The following is a 17,815-nucleotide window of genomic DNA, read 5'->3' on the forward strand; positions in this document are numbered from 1 at the left end:
ACTTCATACACATGAAGTTTAATATAAAGCTCAAACTAAGGGGGAAGGGCAGGGGGGAAACACTGAACAAACAAAACCCAAACCAGAGTAGCTGTTCAAACATGCTGTCAGCACCACACACCGAACAAGGTGTGGAAGTAGTTGTGTGTGGAATTCACTAGCTTACAGAGCAAGATGAAGGACGGGGATGTTATTTTGCCAAAAGCAAGTGCAGAACACTTGGTCATCACTGCAAGCAGATGGGAGAGGAATCTCTTCAAAGGGTGGCCTCCCACATGTTGTATTGGTTACTCTGCCATGCCAACATGGACACCGGCACGTGCCGTTGCAGTCGTCCCCTTCCTAATCAGGAACAGAGGGCAAGCCTGTAGCGTGTTGTGAATTTGTATCACAGCTCACTGCCTTCCTCTTATTACCAGCTCCACGTAACGTTCAGGCCACTGTTTAAGCTGCAAAACAATGCCCGCATAATCCTGTCATTTAGTACCATGATTTAGTCTCCAAACAGTAACTTATTCACTTCCCTTCTCTTCTGGGAGGAAGGAAATGCTTTAAAAGCATCATTTTAATAATTTCGAGTAGGTTAAGATGACCATCCCCTGTGGCAACTGTACAGTTTCATGTGAAGGCAGCAAACGATCTGCAAAATGCCTAACTCTGGATCATAAACCAAGGATCTACGTTCTGCCTCATTCCCCACATAGCAAGTAAACCCTACTACTAAAATGGATACAGTGTTATTTAGAGTGTATTTTAGCAGCTTTATTTAGTAGATACTACCACATAAAATACACACATTGTGTGCCCTAGGCCCAAAGCAACAGCTACCATGTAGGAAGTATTGAACATCTCTCTTCCAAAATGTAGCCCGGTATCGCTGGTGGCAATGGTCCAGAATGACCATTCAGGAATTCCACAGGTCACAGCAGCTTCTTGATCGCCCCCTTCACCCTGTGCTCACAGGCCCATGCTCCTGCTGGACAGGAGATTAAAAAACCTCCCACTCCCAGTAGGTATTTCCATAATTCCTCTCCCACTGGGAGAGATGTTAAGCAGTGGCTCCCACTCAGCAGTGACTAGATGTCCTCCTAATCCTCTCGCTGTTCAGGTAGCTTAATGCATCTTGTTCCACTTCCTCCACGTTCAGGCACAGAAGGCACGGCCGAGGTCCCACTTGCGACACAAACTCCACTTCACCGCACCGAAAATTTCTCAGCTGCAGTGGAGCTGAAGGGGAAAGATGAAACCCATAACAACCCAGAACAGGGCTCCTGCTCTGTTCTAGCACACAGCTGTAGAAGTTGCTGGGGGAGGGAAGGCCTTGCAGCAGCTACTTGGCATCTGCTAAACCTCAAAGGACAGCAAGATTAATGAATCCAGGATGTAAGCAGATGAATGCATTTGGCCAGCATCCCTCCAGCTTGGAGGAAACAGACATTCTACGCTGTGAACTACGTGCTGCTCACATAGCTGATGCACTGAGCTTTGTATCTTCTATCGCTATCAGCAGCCTGGCCTTACAGTGTTACATGATAGCCAAAAGGTAATGTCTCCACAGCAGAGCATCCTCTGGGGAGCTTAGCAAACCAACCCCTGCAGCACCTGGACTCATACTCAAGCGCTACTGTTAGCGCACACAGCTAAGAAGAATGTCCCCTCAACACAGCAGCTGCACAGCTGTGGCAACACGAGCTCAGACATCAGCACCCATAAAGTCAAAACTCTTCAACACTTTAAATTCTGTGGCCGTGGTGAGGATTTCCATGCCTAGTCTTGACTCTACCTGCTGTCCTGTCAAAACCCACTTGATTTGAGAGGTCTGCGCAGTAACTTTGGCTGGCCAGAATCCCATCCCAGGACTGGGAACCTTGCTCTAGAACAGCTCTAGGTTTCTGTGTGAAGTAGAAAAATTCATATATACTATTGCTGTAAATAGTGACTTTTATAATGTTATTTCTGTATTTTTGTAACCATGGTTCTGCTAAGTCACATCTTAGCTCTACGCTACCGAATTCACAATTCCATGGAAATCCTCCAAAGATCTTGTTTGTGGGCAGCGAAGGCAGCTCTCCTTCCCCAGCCTGGTGAGACAGCTCCTCCCTTCCCGCCCACACTAAATGTTACAAGAGCCAACAGTACTTGCTTACCAGGCTGCAAGATCTTGGAGGGCTTCCGGTCGAGGCTGAAATCCAGCAGGATAGGGCGACAGATGACAGGACTCCTGCACAGGCTCCTTAGGTAGCAAGCAACGAGATCCTCAGGTTCCTCTACACACTGAGGAAGGAAAGGGTGTGTTGCCAGAGAATGTGCAGAGGGAGGCAGGGAGCCACTGCAACCCCCACAGCAAAGGGAAATCCAGTCCAGCTGAGGCTTGAGCCCAGCATGCTGCAATCGCTACCGGAATAACCCACTCACCCCCGAGCCAGTAGCTTCCCCATGCTGAACGGACACTCTGCCCCTGCTCTGCACACAGTTCTGCAGAGCTTCCCACTCGAGAAGGCTCAGGCCCAGCATTGCTGCCACGTGCTGGTTCCTGCACAGCACCAAAGCTTCACCCGTTCCATCCTCCACCAGCACCCTACGGAGAGAGCAGGCAGACTAAGATGCGGAGGGAGGTCAGGACAATGCCTGGCTCCCTCACAAGGGTCATGTCCCAGACAACAGATTTCAGCAGAGAGGGATGTTTGTTCACATCTGGGAAGACATGACAACTCTAACTTCTTTGTTATTCTGTCCGCATCCCATCCTTGATCTGGTTTTCCCTGCCCCTCTGTGGTGTAATTTGTTCCCTCCTGCCCACCTCTTCCCACACCCAGTCTCTACAGCGCTTACCGTGCACTGGCTTGCCTCACTCCTATGTGTGATGGACATGGTGGACTGTGTCGGGTGCACCTCCCCTGAAGGAAGAGTAAAGCTACAGCTATGTATGGGTGGGTATAAGAGAGAGAAGGGGAAGGGCCACTGCTTCTTTTAACCCTCCCATAATTAAGTATGCAAAAGATTAAAGAACTTCACTGCATTTCCAATTAGTGTCTTGGGAAAAGTTTGTACGGGGAGAAAAATCACCTGCTACAAGGTGTTGAACCTCAACAGCAGCAAACATGGGAAAAGCAGCAATTAACAGAGTAGGATTCTCCCCTTCAATGTCCTCCCTTTGCCTCCAGTCCTGGCTGCCAGCCTGCCTGGTATCAGATACATACTTCTAATCAGTTGTCACTTTGGTCCCTTTCTAATATGCAAGTCCTTTTCAGACACTGGAAAAAGAGGTTTTGGAATTGGGATGGGAACTCTTATTTCGTCTACATGGCAGCAAAGGATGTGTCAGAGTAGCAAATCTGCAAGGCTTCTCACAAGTTATCTGTGTGAAAACTTGAATACCTCTTTGAAGATGCTGCTGCAAAGTGAGCAAACCCACTGCAGGGACAGAGTCAGTACACAGGACAAGTGGCATAAAATCCGTGCCTGGGGCAGGTTTTGCAGGTGAGGTTGCAAGCTGGATAGAAACACTAGTGAGGGTGATGAGGCTTCTCCTGCAGGACTAGAAGAAATAGGAACATGAGAAGCTTGGAACATAGAAACCTTTCTTGGGACACTGTAAGGTGGGAAGAGACCCTGGACTCACCTGAAAGGAAAAGGTAGGTGAGAAGCTGGCAGAGATATGATGCTCACACAGCTGGAGGCAATGTATGTGCAATAAACATTATGGAATCTGCAATATGAAAGAGCAGACATCAGAAAGAGCTCGTAGAAACCAAACTGCTCATTTTTCTTGGGATGGCTGGGCTAATCTTCATCTGTAACATGGTAGGAAAATAATGTGTAGTAAGGGATTAGGAGACATGAAGGTATGGACAAGGGATGAGGAGAGTCCACATGAGAGATCAAGAGATGGTTTCAAAACAGAAGAGAAGTCAGAGCTGTGGCCTAGATCAGGGCTCTAAAAACAGGAGTACCTTGAGATTTTGCGTTCCAAGTTCTGGAAGAGGATCTTGGCTCCAGGTAGCAAACCCCAGAGATGCTGCAGATAGGTGGCAGCAATGTAAATGTCCATCACAACAGGGGAGCCTGGAGCAACTGAGACGCTGAGCTTCACGCTGTGATCACTGGCTAGCAGACTCCCTGAGGAGGCACAGAACCACACACACCATCAGCTCATTCACACGGAGGTAGCATAGTCTGTCACTGAGCTGGACCTGCTAGAGGTGTTTTCCCTCCCAACACAATGAGGCTATCACTGTTCCACCTCACAGATTTTCCAGGTACAGTATTCCCATTCCCAGCACACATGCAGTGTACAGTTTCCCAGCCCTCTGACATGCTATGGGATGCAACATCCTGGCACACTTCCACTATTATCAGATACAGGAGCAGTTAGCCAAGTGCACTGTCTCTGTGAAACAGAAAAAAGTAAGAATCTGTTGTTACCTTAGAGGCTGTCACAATCTTACCTTTCTGCTTTCGAAGGCAGACACTCACAGATGGCTTCTCATTCCTGGGAGAGGCACACAACGTCCTCTCCACTATCTCACCACAGAAAGAAACAAGGGAACCTGTGAAACTGAGAGCAGACCAGGATTTCTGTCCTACCTGAAGACAAAGGGAGAGGAAGAAGGCCTGACTTCAAGATGGCCACAAAGCACAGGGTGATGTGGAGTGCTGTTGCGTGAGCCCAGTTTCAGGGGAACCTGCCCTCGAGCACCTGAGCTACTGGATTGAGGGCAGCTTGCTGCAGTGTACCCCACGCAGGGACAAGAGGCTCCTTTAACTCACTTTCTGCTTCTTCAGGCTCAGCAGTGAAGAAAAAGGGAGAGGCATTACAGCCTTCCTTTCTTCTTAACTCCTAATTGCTTTTCTTAATTAGAGGAAGAAGCCAAGCAAAGAAAAACTCAATTTACCATAAGGCACTGGTGAAAATTTCAGTGTGCGTGTGTATGACCCCAGATTAAACACTCTTTGAACAGAAAAGGTTCTAACCCTAGTATGTGTTAGAGCAAGTTACACTAAACCGATAAAAACCCAACAAAAACCATCACACATTCAGCCTCATTTTCCCTGCTGCACCCGTTTCCACTTCTGACAGGAATTTAGCAGAGACCTTTGGACCTAGTCCACATCCGTAGCAGCTCAAACTTTTTCTGGATGCCATTTTGCATTCCTGTCACCTGCAATCCCTTTAGCTTTGACAAATAGGATGGGGGCAGTCTGGACTACTTGCACATAGGGAGATTTCCAAACCATATTCCTAGGGCAGGTAATTCATCGCTGTTTTATGTAGTACTGTCTCCAATAAAGATGAATACAGACCCATTCCCTAAGACACGGTCACATGTAATTTAGGGCAGACCAACATACCTGTTGCTAAGTACTTCTGGAATGGAGGAAATTCTCTGGTCCATGTCTGTCAGCACTGACCTGGCTGCCAGCTAGAAGTGGAGGAGACACTGCCTCAGAGGATTGCCGTTTATAGCTATCCCCAGTCAGAGCAATAAAGACAAGCTCTGCATGCTGAGTGCTGTGTCAAGCAATTGATGCTTCCTCCCCAGATTAATTCTGAGGCAGGAAAACGTGAAGCCCAGCAGCAGCCTCTGATGGAGCTTAGAGCAGAACATTCTCATCAACAAGATATTCTGTATCAATAATCTTCTCAGCTAGTTCTGGAGAGATCTACGAGTTGCCTGTGAAAGCCCAGAGCAATAAGGCACTGCATACCTGGCGCTCAGGCAGACAGGAGATCCACGTCTCGTGCTGTAAGTGCCAGGTATCTTGAACAGGCAGGCACAGGGGGCAGGATGACCTGCTCAGGAACTTTACTGGCACAGGTGGAAAACAGAGCTTGTCAAACACTTCCAAGTCCTGAGAGGAGAGTGATAAGGCAAGAAAGAAGACTATTAAAGGAAGGAGATGAAAGCTATATAGGAGAAAAGGGCCATTGAAGAACAGTGGCTTAAAGAAAGAAAAAAAATCCACTGAACTCAGAGCTCTGAGAATTTTAACCAAACACAGAACTGAAACAGTTCCTTGGAAAGATGGATGGGAATTCCAAGCCTTGAAAAGAGCTTAGTCACCCTCTGAGTCCTCGACTCCCACATGCAGTTCCAGCAAAAGTCTCCAAGAGGAAACAGCAAGACAACCTCTCTCTTACCGAGCAGCAGGGCACAACGAAGCGGTACAGTCCATCCAGATGCAGCAATGGAAACCATCGCAGAGACTTCCCCATAAAAAGCAGTAGTGCCTGGCGGAAGAGGGGAAGAAAGAAAGAGAAAAGGTGATAAGAAATGTTAGGAAAAAGGCAGGAAATGAAAAATACAGCAAGAAGAGAGCAAGCACAGCAGGGGATGTCTTGATTGAGAAGCAAGGTTAGCACCATCAAGGGTAATAGAAGGTGAATGCATTTACAGGAAGGTGACAGAGAAGATATGGAAGTCCCTTGGGGTGGCACAAGGAAGTTGCCTGCATAAACATACGTCTGTACCCAACACAAAAATCACTTTCCCATTGATCAGGAATCTAGATACTTATCACACAGGCTCCCTGAGGAGCCAGCTCTCAGCCTTATCAAACCACACCCCAAAGCTGCCTCCTGCCTCACTTTTTGCCATGTCGTGCTCTCTTCTCCATCACAGCTGGTCTCCTCCAGCTCTGGTAGATTCCCAGTTTCTCTGGGGTGGCTCCAGAGCCGAGGTCTGCCCAGCCACAGCACTGTGGCTTGGAAACTGCACTGCAACTCCTGTCCTCCATCTTCTTCTCTGGACAGTTGGTAATTGCGTAACATAAGACCCTCTTTCTGGGTAACCAAGAATAGGTGAGATACACAGCTGGTTCTTCTAGTGCTGCTCTGGCCCCCCTGACAGTTCTCATCCCTGTGAGTATCTGGCTTGGGATCCTCCAACTTCAGCATTTTTGCCTCTGGCGTTTCCAGCTCAGATATTAAGCTGCCATCATCCTTCTTCCTCAAAGAGGAGCTGTTTCCACTCCTAAGGCCTTTCTGGATTTGTTGTTCAGCAGGATGGAGAACCTGAACATCCTCGAAGTAGAACTGCACATAGACACTGAAACGACAAATGGTAGCAGTGAAACTCTCTGCTCCTGAGAGGTGCCTGTCCAAAACAAGCAGTTATCTGGGAGAAGCACTTCTGGTGAGTGGCCCACAGGTATTCAGCAGGAGCAGCGGGAAAGCGTGAAGTAGAGGGCAGCTACCAGGCTGAGTGTACTCTGAATAAACTGGAGGTGGTGGGTTTGTTGCTGATAAAGATCTCCTTTTCTGCAAATAGCAAATGATATTGCTTTGGCACTGAAATACTATGCTGATAAGCAGCTTTACCATAGTCCAAAATAGTTGTGGAACTGGACAGTGATGATTTTACTTGTACACTGAATAAAGGGACTCACCTGTTTTTTTTCTCCCTCACATGCTCCAGATTTGCTAGGTGCTCCCAGGAGGGAAAATCAGTCTGAAGGAATCTCTCCACTACAAGCTGGTAGTTTTCCACCTGCAAGAGTGATCCTGCAAACACATCAGAGAAAGGAGATGAGCTAATAAAAAGAGAATACAAAACCAGCAAGCTTAATTTCCTCATTTTAAAGTCACGAGGCCAGGCAGTGACAGTTCAGCATCTCCGTACCAAGTCTCCTGTTCCTTGTTTTGGAGCTGGATGGCAAAACAGAAAAAGCCCAGCACTCTCAAATTTAGCTTAGTGGGACATACCTATGAGAGCTGTATGGGCAAAGGGGCTACCATCCTTATGGGATATCACGCAGGGAAGTGTGCTGCTCTTGTCCTGCAGCTGGAGGGAACTGCTCCTGGAGGAGACTCTCAGCACACCCAGTAGTATCTGCAACAGAAAGGAAGCTGCAAAGAGCTGCAAAAGCCATAAATCAAAGCGTGCATAGCAGCAGCTCAAATTCAGCCTGTGTTCAACACACCCCAGGTGAAAAAAGCAGTGTCATTCCTAACAGGAGGAACAGGCATGCATCAGACACGGTGCTGGAAGGCATGGGGAGAACTAGAACTCTCAAGGCACAAATGGTAAAGGGAACTAGGCACTTACCAGTCGGGGCTGGAAACTTCCCGCTGAGAGCGTGCAATAGGACCAGGCCAGTCTGCGGTTCAGCTCCTGGGTGCCCATGTGCTGTGCCTCCAAGGGGGAAAGCAGCTGGGACGGACTGAAGCCTTCCCAGCTCTTCTGTTCTGCCACACAACAAACCGTAGAGAGAGATGGGGCCTGGCACGGGGGGTTCAGCGTCAAATACTAAGAAAAAAGAAAGAAAGAATGAACCAGCTGAATTCCTTCCCGTCAGACAAACAGGAAACAGATCACAGAGAATTTACTCACCTTCTGCAGGGGACATTGGTGTATTTTTGCTAGGATTTCATTATAAATATCTCTTGTTTCCTCTCTATCTGGCACCACCGCTTGCAGAAGGGGGACAAGGAACTTCTCAGCAGCTCCAGGGATTCGGTGCTTAGACCTAAGCAACAATCGACGGCGCCTGAAGAAACAAGAAAACCTGAAAAAAAATAAGGCAGTTAGAAGCATTAGCACTCCTCACTTCTTAGTGATTTTTGCATGTAAGTCAGGGATTGTCTCTGCTTGTTATGAGGGAATGTGCTGTGTAGGACAAGAACTAAGGAGAATGCAAAAAGAACATGAAGTGATTAACAAAAAGGAACATTTAAGGGCGATGCAGATTTATGTCAGGCAAGCAGAAAAGGAACAGGAAAATATACAGAAATGGACAGACTGGCAAAATCTTGAAACTCAAGTGGACAAAAATCCCACCCAAAAATAATCTCCCTCTGAGTCACTCGAATGGACCTCCATACATTTTGGCTAAGCTTGATATGATTACTCATGTCAGGTATACTTGGCTTTCTTTTACAGGATGCAAAAATCACAGACAGAAACAACCACAGATTGCTCTTGTTCCAGTATTTTGTTGTGTTCCTTTCAGAAGTCTAGCTCACTGCTTTTGAATGCCTGGAAGTGATCACGCTGCCAGTCAAAAAAGAGACTTAATAACAGAAAGTGAACTCAAATAAAAAGAGATAGGAACTAACTCACTGGAACAACTTTCAAGCAGCAGCAGGACTTCAGAATCCCATTTAAAGGAAGTGAAAAAGCTAATAAAAACTGAAACTTTAGCTAGCATCATTCCCAGGGCAAAACTGAAGCTGTTTTATTGGAAAGCGTGGTAAAAATCCCACAGGGCCAGTAAAGCACCCAAAGACTGAGCATTTACAAACTGCTACTTGACTGCCTCAGATTAAATATATACATTTTAGTTTTTAAAGTCCAAGGCAGCAGTTACAGTGATCAACCATAGCTATTCCAGAACAAACACAAATATTTTCACTAACAGAACCCAGGAGGAAACCCAGAAACTGGCCCACAGCTGTCAAGCAAACAGCGCAGCCGCCAGGGACAGCAGGAAGCCATCTGGAAGACGCAGAGATAAGCATGTGGGGGAAAATCTGCTAGGACAGAGGCTCTCAAACAAATGCTCACACTACTGGCAATGCTCAGAATATCTGTAAGTGTGAGGAGCCAGGACACAAGAGCCTTTATATCATCAGCTGTGATCTGGTTGTAGCAGCAGTTTCCAGCTCCAGCCTCAAAGCCCACCTTGATTTGCCAAGCAAACCACATTGGCAGGCACACATCACTACAGTGCTTCCATCTTTCAGGACAAAACTTCCCAGGCAGGAATACGTGGGCACATGCTCTGGAATGCTGTAGCTTCCTGAGAGGGGTGGGCTTACTGCACACGCACTTGAAAAATGTACAAGATTTTCTTGTAAGAGCAGCTGGAAGGTACAAGCAACTGGACATGATGTGAAATCTAGACGAAGGGCTTACTTAGGCCAGTAAACCAGAAGCAATTGCGGCTGCTATTAGCATCCAAGCACAGTAATTTTGTGAACCCTTGTTCTAAAAGACACACAGGTAGCCTGCAGAGCACATTCACACACAGGCTGACTTCAGAAGAACTGTCCTCACCTCTCCTCAAACATCTCCAGGAGGCTCACCAGCCAGAGGTAGAGCGGCATACCAAGATTGTAGCGGAAGAGCAGCTCTAAGTAGAGATTTCCTGAAGAGGCTGGTGGCTGGTAGGGGGTGCTGAGCCTTGAAAAACTCTTCAGCACAACAGTGCTGCTCAGGCAAGCACCAAGTACAATGAAAGGGAAGGATACCAGAGGCTTCTGCAGGAGGTGGACATCAATGAGCTGAGATACACAGACATACAACTTCAGAGTCTGCTGCCATTTCCCCAAACCATCACCCCACCCGAAAACCTTTATCACTCTACTGGACTGTCTATAAATCCAATGGGCCTGAATGACCTGGCACGGCTTAGGGAGGAATTAGATAATAGTAATTTCAACTCTCATGATCAAGCCTAGACAGTAAGATCCCCAATTTTGTTCCAGACACTTGCTGAAATAATTCCAGTGTTCCTGTAGTCTTCTGTTGACCCACACGCTCACGAGCCGTCACCAGGCCTGGGTCTTTTCTGAATGCTTTATGCCTCTTAAGTCTCAGCTTACCTCCACACATGCTCCTGGTCGGAGTCCACGTGCAGAGTTCAACAACTGCTGGTAAGCAAGGCACAAGCAGACTTTGTCATCCAGTAAAAAGAGACCAGCTTGGACATTGAGTATTTTGGTGACAGTTCCCTAAATAGAAAGCAAACAGAAAGTTACAGGAGTGTAGGGAGTCCCAGAACATAAGAGACTCATAGGCCTAAGCAACAGGGAAATAAATTAATGATGAAAATAAGACCTTGCAGGCCAGGAGCTGAAACCCTGGAGCATGAGTGGATGAAGACTAACCCTATGAATCCTTACCACATATGAGATGATCTTAGACTCTTTGGTTGATCCTGGCCTCTCCTCTTCAACTCCCAGCTCCAAGGAATCACTGAGCTGCTCAGCAGTCTCAAGGGAAGATTGAATGGATTCTCCTTGCCAAACACTGTCCAGTGGCTGCTCCCTCACCTGCTCTGCACAGTAGGGCAGAAGGCAGGAAGAAACACCGGCGACAAACATCCTTTGTCCAGACTTCTTCAGGCTGGACATACTCAGGCCTGTTATTGTGTAGCTGTGACCCAACTGGAGGATATGATGCCATGCCAGCTGGTTGGGCTTCTAGAGCAGAGAAACCAAAAGCGACATCAGCGTCTCCTGCACTGGAAACAATTCCTCCCAACCCCGATAACCCCACCCAAAAACACTTTTCCTTCGAGAGGACTGCATCACACTCTTAGCAAAAGGGTGATATCTGCAAGATGTTCAAGGACACTGAACTGCACGAGGGAGGAGGGCTGTATTTCTGCAGGACATAGAACTATACTTCTTACATACAAGGACTATTGTAGGCTCCATGAATCACTAGTAAAAGGAAGAATAAATCAAACCTGGAAGTCAAGGGCAAGCTTCAAAGAATTAATCAGCTACCACATACACAGATATAGATGGTGAATTTGTCAGCAAAATTCCAAGGACTTACCTGCACCAGCACAGGCACCCAAACAGCTGAGATGAAGCACTTCAGAAACAGAAAGAAGAATGTCTTGTGACGAATACAAAGGAGAGGCCCGAGTCTGGCCAATTCACCTGCCACAGTGAGCTTTGATCTTCTCTTACATGGAATCCTAGAGGGCAATTGAGGAGGCAAGGAAATCGGAGATGAAAGAAGAACTCAAAAGTATCTCAAAAGCAAAATAAACCAATATGCAGCATGCACCTTCCGGAAATAAAGGATCCAACAAGGTAATAGGGACCATCTCTCTGAGAGGTCTTCAAAACAATATTTGGTTACAAAATTCTTACTTTAACTTTTATAAACGAAATCCCTGTGATATTTTAAAAAATCTTAATATTTGAAGACAGCAAGGTTGTGTAGAACAAATTCACATGTTCCATGACAACAGACAGATTATAAAAAGCTGTACCACAAACGAGAAGCCAATTATAGGTCAAAAGGAAAAAAAAAAAAGTCACAAGAAATTCTTCAGCAGAAAACAGAACTCTGCTTTGAAGATCCATGGAATGTAACACTGTGGAAGCTCTAAGCCTATAAACTAAAGAGTCCTGAAAGCAACAACGGAGCCTTCCTAACAAACTTGGCACAGGGTGAAAGAGCAGCAAAACTGAAAGGAGAGAGGAGAGAGGTGTGACATTTCTTTAGTCATTTCTGTTTGCCATTTCAAACTTACATTTCAAAAAATGAAAAAAAATCCATTTCAAACAAACAAATGTTTGTCATTTCATTTGTCATTTTCATTTCAGCTCCTACTGGACTTTAATATAACCATCCCACTTACTCTAAACATATTCTTGATTCTAGAACATATAAACAATGATCTAACTTTATGACTTTTTTAAAAAGAAATACTAGGTCATCCACATACACTAGTACCAGCACTTTATTGGTAACATTTTTAAAGCAGGAACATGGACAATTGGTCAGATATCAGGGAATAGCAGAGGAGCTTTATGGTAAAAGCCTGAGAGTGTACACTGAAATACGGAAAGTTTTCTTGTTTAGAAAGGTCTGTTGAGCTAAATCAAACACTGAAGCTTAAAGTAAGTTTCTCACAAGCAAATAAACCCAATTAAAACAAAAGAAAACTAAAAAGAAACTAAAGTAGCCTGACTAGTAACATTTTACTGTTATTAAATTACACCAAGAATTTTCTACCCAAGAAGATAAAACATGATCTAGCACAACCTGAAATTATCAACTTCAGTAAGATTTCAAATTCTGTTGGCTACATTTTCACTAAGGACAACAGTTACTGTTCTGACATTTAACTGGCACCTTTATCTCAGCAATCTGATAAGAACTTGACTGGTGGTGTATATTAATTTCATATTAGAATCTAGAATTACTTTCAATAATACTTTTGGTTCATTGTAGGTTCAAAAAAGAAAAAAAAAAGGTTGTGCTAACCAAAAGAGTGAATTTTAGCCTCAGTGAATGTTCAGTCATCACTTTATTCTCATGTCCTTCCTGTAATATCAAAATACATCCGGAAATAATTAAAGTGTGTCTAATTTTGTCCAAACACAGAATAAAAACTTCCAGTAAAGTCCTGGAAAACAGCTGATTAATGAAAAGTGGCTTTGTTGTATAACTTTTACTTCCACCACTCACTGTTATGCTTCTATGTGGCAGAAACAGCATTTGGCTGTTCCTAAGCCAAGTGCTCTTCACGGTACCTGCCAAAGCAGAGCTATAGTGCTACGACGGAGTCGAGCACGCTAGGTGCTTACCTGGAGGTAAGCAGTGGCCCGGCTGATGCTGGGCAGGTGACTGGAATGCTGTCAGGTATTTCCTTTGGGAGATTTACTGGCACTGGATCCACCAGGATTTCCACATACCCTGCTGCGCTCTGGTCTGTCTGTGGTATATATGACCAGCTTGGGAAGAGGAACAGTGACTCCAGCCACTCAAGTTCAAAATGGAGAAGCTAAGACAAAAGATAAAGAGATAAAAGCTTGAAATGAGTTACAATATGTTTTCTCAGCACTACTTACAATGTTCATTACTAATTTGCCCTTGCATGCACATCACAAACTCTTGTTCTACTGCTGGGCTTCATTACTAAATGAGAGCAGTGTTTTCTGCCCACCCTCCTATCTTGCATGGAGAACTTCTGTCCTTCCAGATGCAAGTCTGGAACAGATTTGCTGAGCTCTACAGCTAGCATAGCCTGGGTTATAGTCACACCCTCCTGGCAAGGTGATAATTAATTCACTGCAAGGCTTAGTTATTTTCAGACTATTTTTCTAAAATTCTCACCTGCTTTATTTTACCCTGTGTTTTCAGTTCATATCAATATAACTTTTTCCTAGTCTTCACCTCCTTGGAAAGCACACCCTCAGTGCCCTTTCATCACCACTCTAGGGGTTGCCTCTTATCTAGACTCCCCTTGCTATGACCTTCAGAAGACTTTCCATTCAATGCCACTGTCACGCAAGCTATTATTTCCTGAAAGTATGTCATCACTGAACACCCAGTACAACTCTCCAGAAAGTTATTTCTGCTCCACTAGTTGGAATCCAACAAACAGAGCGTAGTGCTGTGACCTCCAGATCTCCCAGGCCACCTCGTACTGCTGAGAATTTAACAGAACTGCACATCAGGCTGTCTCTTTTTTCCGGGCCAGCACATTCAATATTTGTTCTCCTAGCAATGACAAATTTGATATGTCCTATCCTCTCCACGGGATTTGAGCTTGCTGTTTTCCTGCCTGTTACATAGATGTGTTACTTCCCTCGCTACCGACTTTGGCAGACCATCTGAAGCCCCTGGTGGTCTGTGACACTGCCCCAGAAGTAGGAATAAGCACAGAATCCCTCAGACTGAGGACATACCTCACATGGAATTATCCCAGTATTATCCTTCACATATAGGCAACCATCTACCAACTTTTCTTTGTCCTCTTGCCTTTCATCTGTTAAATAGCCAACCAAGATCAGGTAAGTCCTTGGCAAAGCACTCTGCATGGGTAAAGAACGTTGTCCTTGATGAGCCCATTCTTTAAATTCATTAGTGCTCCAGGTCAGGTGGCTGCAGCATGGCTCGCACTGCTGACGCTGTAGGTCAGAGATGGAGATGAAACTGGAAAGAAACGAAAAGCAAGACTATAGAGAAAAACTCAGTCTGCAAAGTTTGGGAATTACAGTGATCATCACAGTGGACACAGCTTGGCTAAGTCAGAAGGGCCTTAGCTATTGGCACAGTCTGATGATACCACATGGCAAGAATCAACCCATTCACTGGCATTTATCAGGGATCTCTCTCAGCTCAGTCAACATGTTCTGCTTGAGCATCCTCTGTGAAAACAGACACCCTTTGCTATTTATGGTCACCTGAGCAGGCATGCAGAAGACTTGGGAAAAAAAAAAAATAATTGAGTTGATAAAATGCTTTCAAGTACATGTCGGGGGAGGTGAGAGAACAGTTATTAGTTCGGATATTTTAGCTTGAATGGGAGACTCTATGAGAAAACACCAACAACTGCTCAACACAGTTTACATATCACTAACAAACACAGGTAAATACAGAGTAATTCCATCATCCTGTGCTAAAAAGCACTGAACTGTAGTAAAAGCAAGGCTGAACAACTTCTAGATGAAGACCGTGAGTTTTGGAACAACTCCTCTCATGTGGATAGCTTACACAAGACAAAGCTGAGAGACAGCAAGCCAGTAATCTTTGACTGGGCCTTCACTTACAGGAACTCAGCCAAGCTAGCCCTGAATCTTTCCACCTACCCTCCTGGCTTTGGGGAGAGGGGGGAGAAGGATGTGTAACATCAAGTCAACCACATGTGAAGCTGTCCACAGTTTAGCATCTGTCGTGCTTAGACTGACCATGGTACAGAACATGAGAGAATACAGCAGCATCCTCAGTCGATTCTAAGCCCTTTCAGTGTTGATATGATTGTGGCAGAATTCATCATTGCTGTTTACATCCTGGCTCTCTATGCTAGAGAATTATCGAAAGTCCTCTGCCCATGCTAACATCAACACTGAAAGAGTGAATACAAACTGGTCTTCAGCTAGTGATTTCGGTACTTGTTTCCAGTGAGGTTAGCTGACAATTTTAGACTGTGAAACTGGAGCTCTATTCAAAACACCCACTTGCTCAGTAGCAGGACATAATCAAATTCAGAAAGTATGAATTTGAAGAGCTTCACTTGATTAGTCAGGTATCAAAGGTTCAAAGCCAGAAACCAGTCTAGACAAGTGGTGTGTCTCAATCAGCTATAAATAATATTTATATAAAAAATTAATCCAAAGAGATAAACTTATGCAGGTACTTTCGTTGTGTATTTGGCAGGAATCTGAACAGGAGAAAGATTAGCTGAAAAGGACATAAGCAAACTTCCATCCTCAGAGACAGAGCAGCACCAGGGCTGATACTGATATCTACGATCTACAAGGAGAACACGGTGCTGCTCATGTTTCCATCACGTACAGAGAACTAACTGGACCCTCTTCTGGTGCTCCAGAGCTTGATGGTTAGCTGTGGATGTAATATGCTGCTCACAAACAGATCACTGGCCTCATACAAGACAAATATCAACTACCTTCAGCTCTTCTGTATGAATTCCACTAAATATAAACCAAGCTCTAGTTTAAACATTGTAAAATATAGTCTATAGAAAAAACATGGCTTGGATGAGATCCGTTAGCTGGTGTGAAAGACCTACCATCTACATTTATAATCTATTAGTATAAAATTAAAGGCCACAAGTCCCTGATCAATTCCAGTTGACCTTTGTCCCTAAACCAGTTGTACCAGGGGTATGAATAGACATCTTCCCACCATAAGTTGAAGCAAGAGAGAAATAGATCCAGGTGAGCCAAACCTTCCAATCTGTCTCTCTCCCAGCAAGCTGCATGTTTTTCATAATGGCAAGCACCCAAAAGCCTTTAACCAACTAAAATATGGACCACACTATCCTAGATTCCTCCTTTCCAAGAGCGCACACTCAAAGGCAGACCTCAGCTGGCCATCAGCCTCAGAGACCATGCCCGGGCACAGCCTCCTGAGCAGACCGGCAGGATCCAGCCGGGAAGCTACCGTGCAAACGCCATACAGTACCGCAGCTCGCTCCCTGCAAGACGCCCTACTTTGGTTACACACTGTACCTGCCGCAGACCAGCGGATACGGTGCTTAATCACACCGCAAGAGCGATCGGGGGCGCGTCGAAGCCAAGAAAACGCATGCGGTTACCCGGCTTCGACAACATCCCTCCCACACCCAGCATCCGGGGCAGGCATCGCACATGAACGAGCGGCGCTTGCTCGGCGGCGGCTGCTGCTCCTGCTGCCGCTACAGCCGCCGTGCTGAGCTCCCGGGAGGACCCCGCCGGCTCTGCTGCACCGGCCCGTGGCTGCAGCCGGACCCTGCACGGAGGAACGGGGCGCGGGGGGGGGCGGCACTGAACCCAAACGGGACATCCCCCCCTCCTCCGTCTCCTCATCTCTCTCAGCCCCTCCTCTCGCCTCCCCTCTCCGCCCCGCGGTCACCTGTAGCCGAGCGGCAGGTCCCCGCCACCCGCGCTCCGCAGGCATCGCAGCACCGCGTCCAGCGGCGGCGGCTCCGGCCCGCCAGGCCCCTCGCGGGCAGGGAGCGCTCGGCGGGCAAAGTCCCGAGCCGCCTGCAGCCAGCGCCGCTCCTAGGGAGAAGCAGAGAAACGGGGCTTCAGCGCCGTGCGGCGGGGAGGGCCCGGAGCCCCCCCCCCCGTGTCACTCACCGCCACGCTGGGCTCCGCCATGACGGCGCCGGGCCGGGCCGCGCTGCTCACAGCGTTGCCATGGCGACGCGGCGGCGGGAAACGCGCGGGGCCCGCCGGGAGCACCGCCCCCTCCGTCCCCTCTGGCCAATCGCCGCCGCCGCTCGGCGCTTCCTCCTCCCCCCGGAAGCGGGCGGTGCGCGGGGGCGGTGCAGGCCCGCGGAGCTGGGGTGTTGCGCGGGCGGGCGAGCGAGCAGTAGCCGCGGTGTAGCCGCCCCTGAGGTAAACAGTATCACAACGGCGGCGAAAGCCTTTTCATTCACCGGGGCCGTCCCTCACGCAGAGGGCTGGCGAGAAACGGGAGCCCGGGAGGTCTCCGCAGGCCGGGAGTCAAGCGGCCGCGCTGACAGACAAACTTGAATCCAGCGGCTGCGTGACGGGAGAGTGGCGAGCTGGGCTCGGTGGCACAGAGCCACGGAGCCTCGGGAAACACTGAAGGCCCGGTGGGCCGCAGGGAGATGGTGGGGAGAGGGAGGGTGGCGTGGGCTTGCCCGTTCCGGC

At 47.1% G+C, this 17,815-nt stretch overlaps 1 protein-coding gene across 1 annotated transcript; it reads right to left on the reverse strand.

The window, feature by feature from the left end:
- Window positions 1-812: 812 nt before the first annotated feature.
- On the reverse strand, window positions 813-17,296 carry CTC1 (CST telomere replication complex component 1). Its single transcript, XM_068417314.1, is given in 24 exon segments — window positions 813-1,227; window positions 2,148-2,274; window positions 2,416-2,578; window positions 2,833-2,897; window positions 3,379-3,538; window positions 3,623-3,709; window positions 3,954-4,119; window positions 4,449-4,558; window positions 5,353-5,423; window positions 5,710-5,853; window positions 6,143-6,232; window positions 6,590-7,049; window positions 7,390-7,504; window positions 7,706-7,832; window positions 8,049-8,249; window positions 8,334-8,508; window positions 9,999-10,225; window positions 10,547-10,675; window positions 10,847-11,146; window positions 11,508-11,652; window positions 13,277-13,473; window positions 14,381-14,627; window positions 17,049-17,197; window positions 17,276-17,296. Coding segments are annotated over 24 exon segments (3,855 nt in total). The 3' UTR covers window positions 813-1,048.
- Between the last annotated feature and the right edge of the window lie 519 nt (window positions 17,297-17,815).

This window comes from Nyctibius grandis, chromosome 23 (assembly GCF_013368605.1).
Source record: "Nyctibius grandis isolate bNycGra1 chromosome 23, bNycGra1.pri, whole genome shotgun sequence".
NCBI lineage: Eukaryota > Metazoa > Chordata > Aves > Nyctibiiformes > Nyctibiidae > Nyctibius > Nyctibius grandis.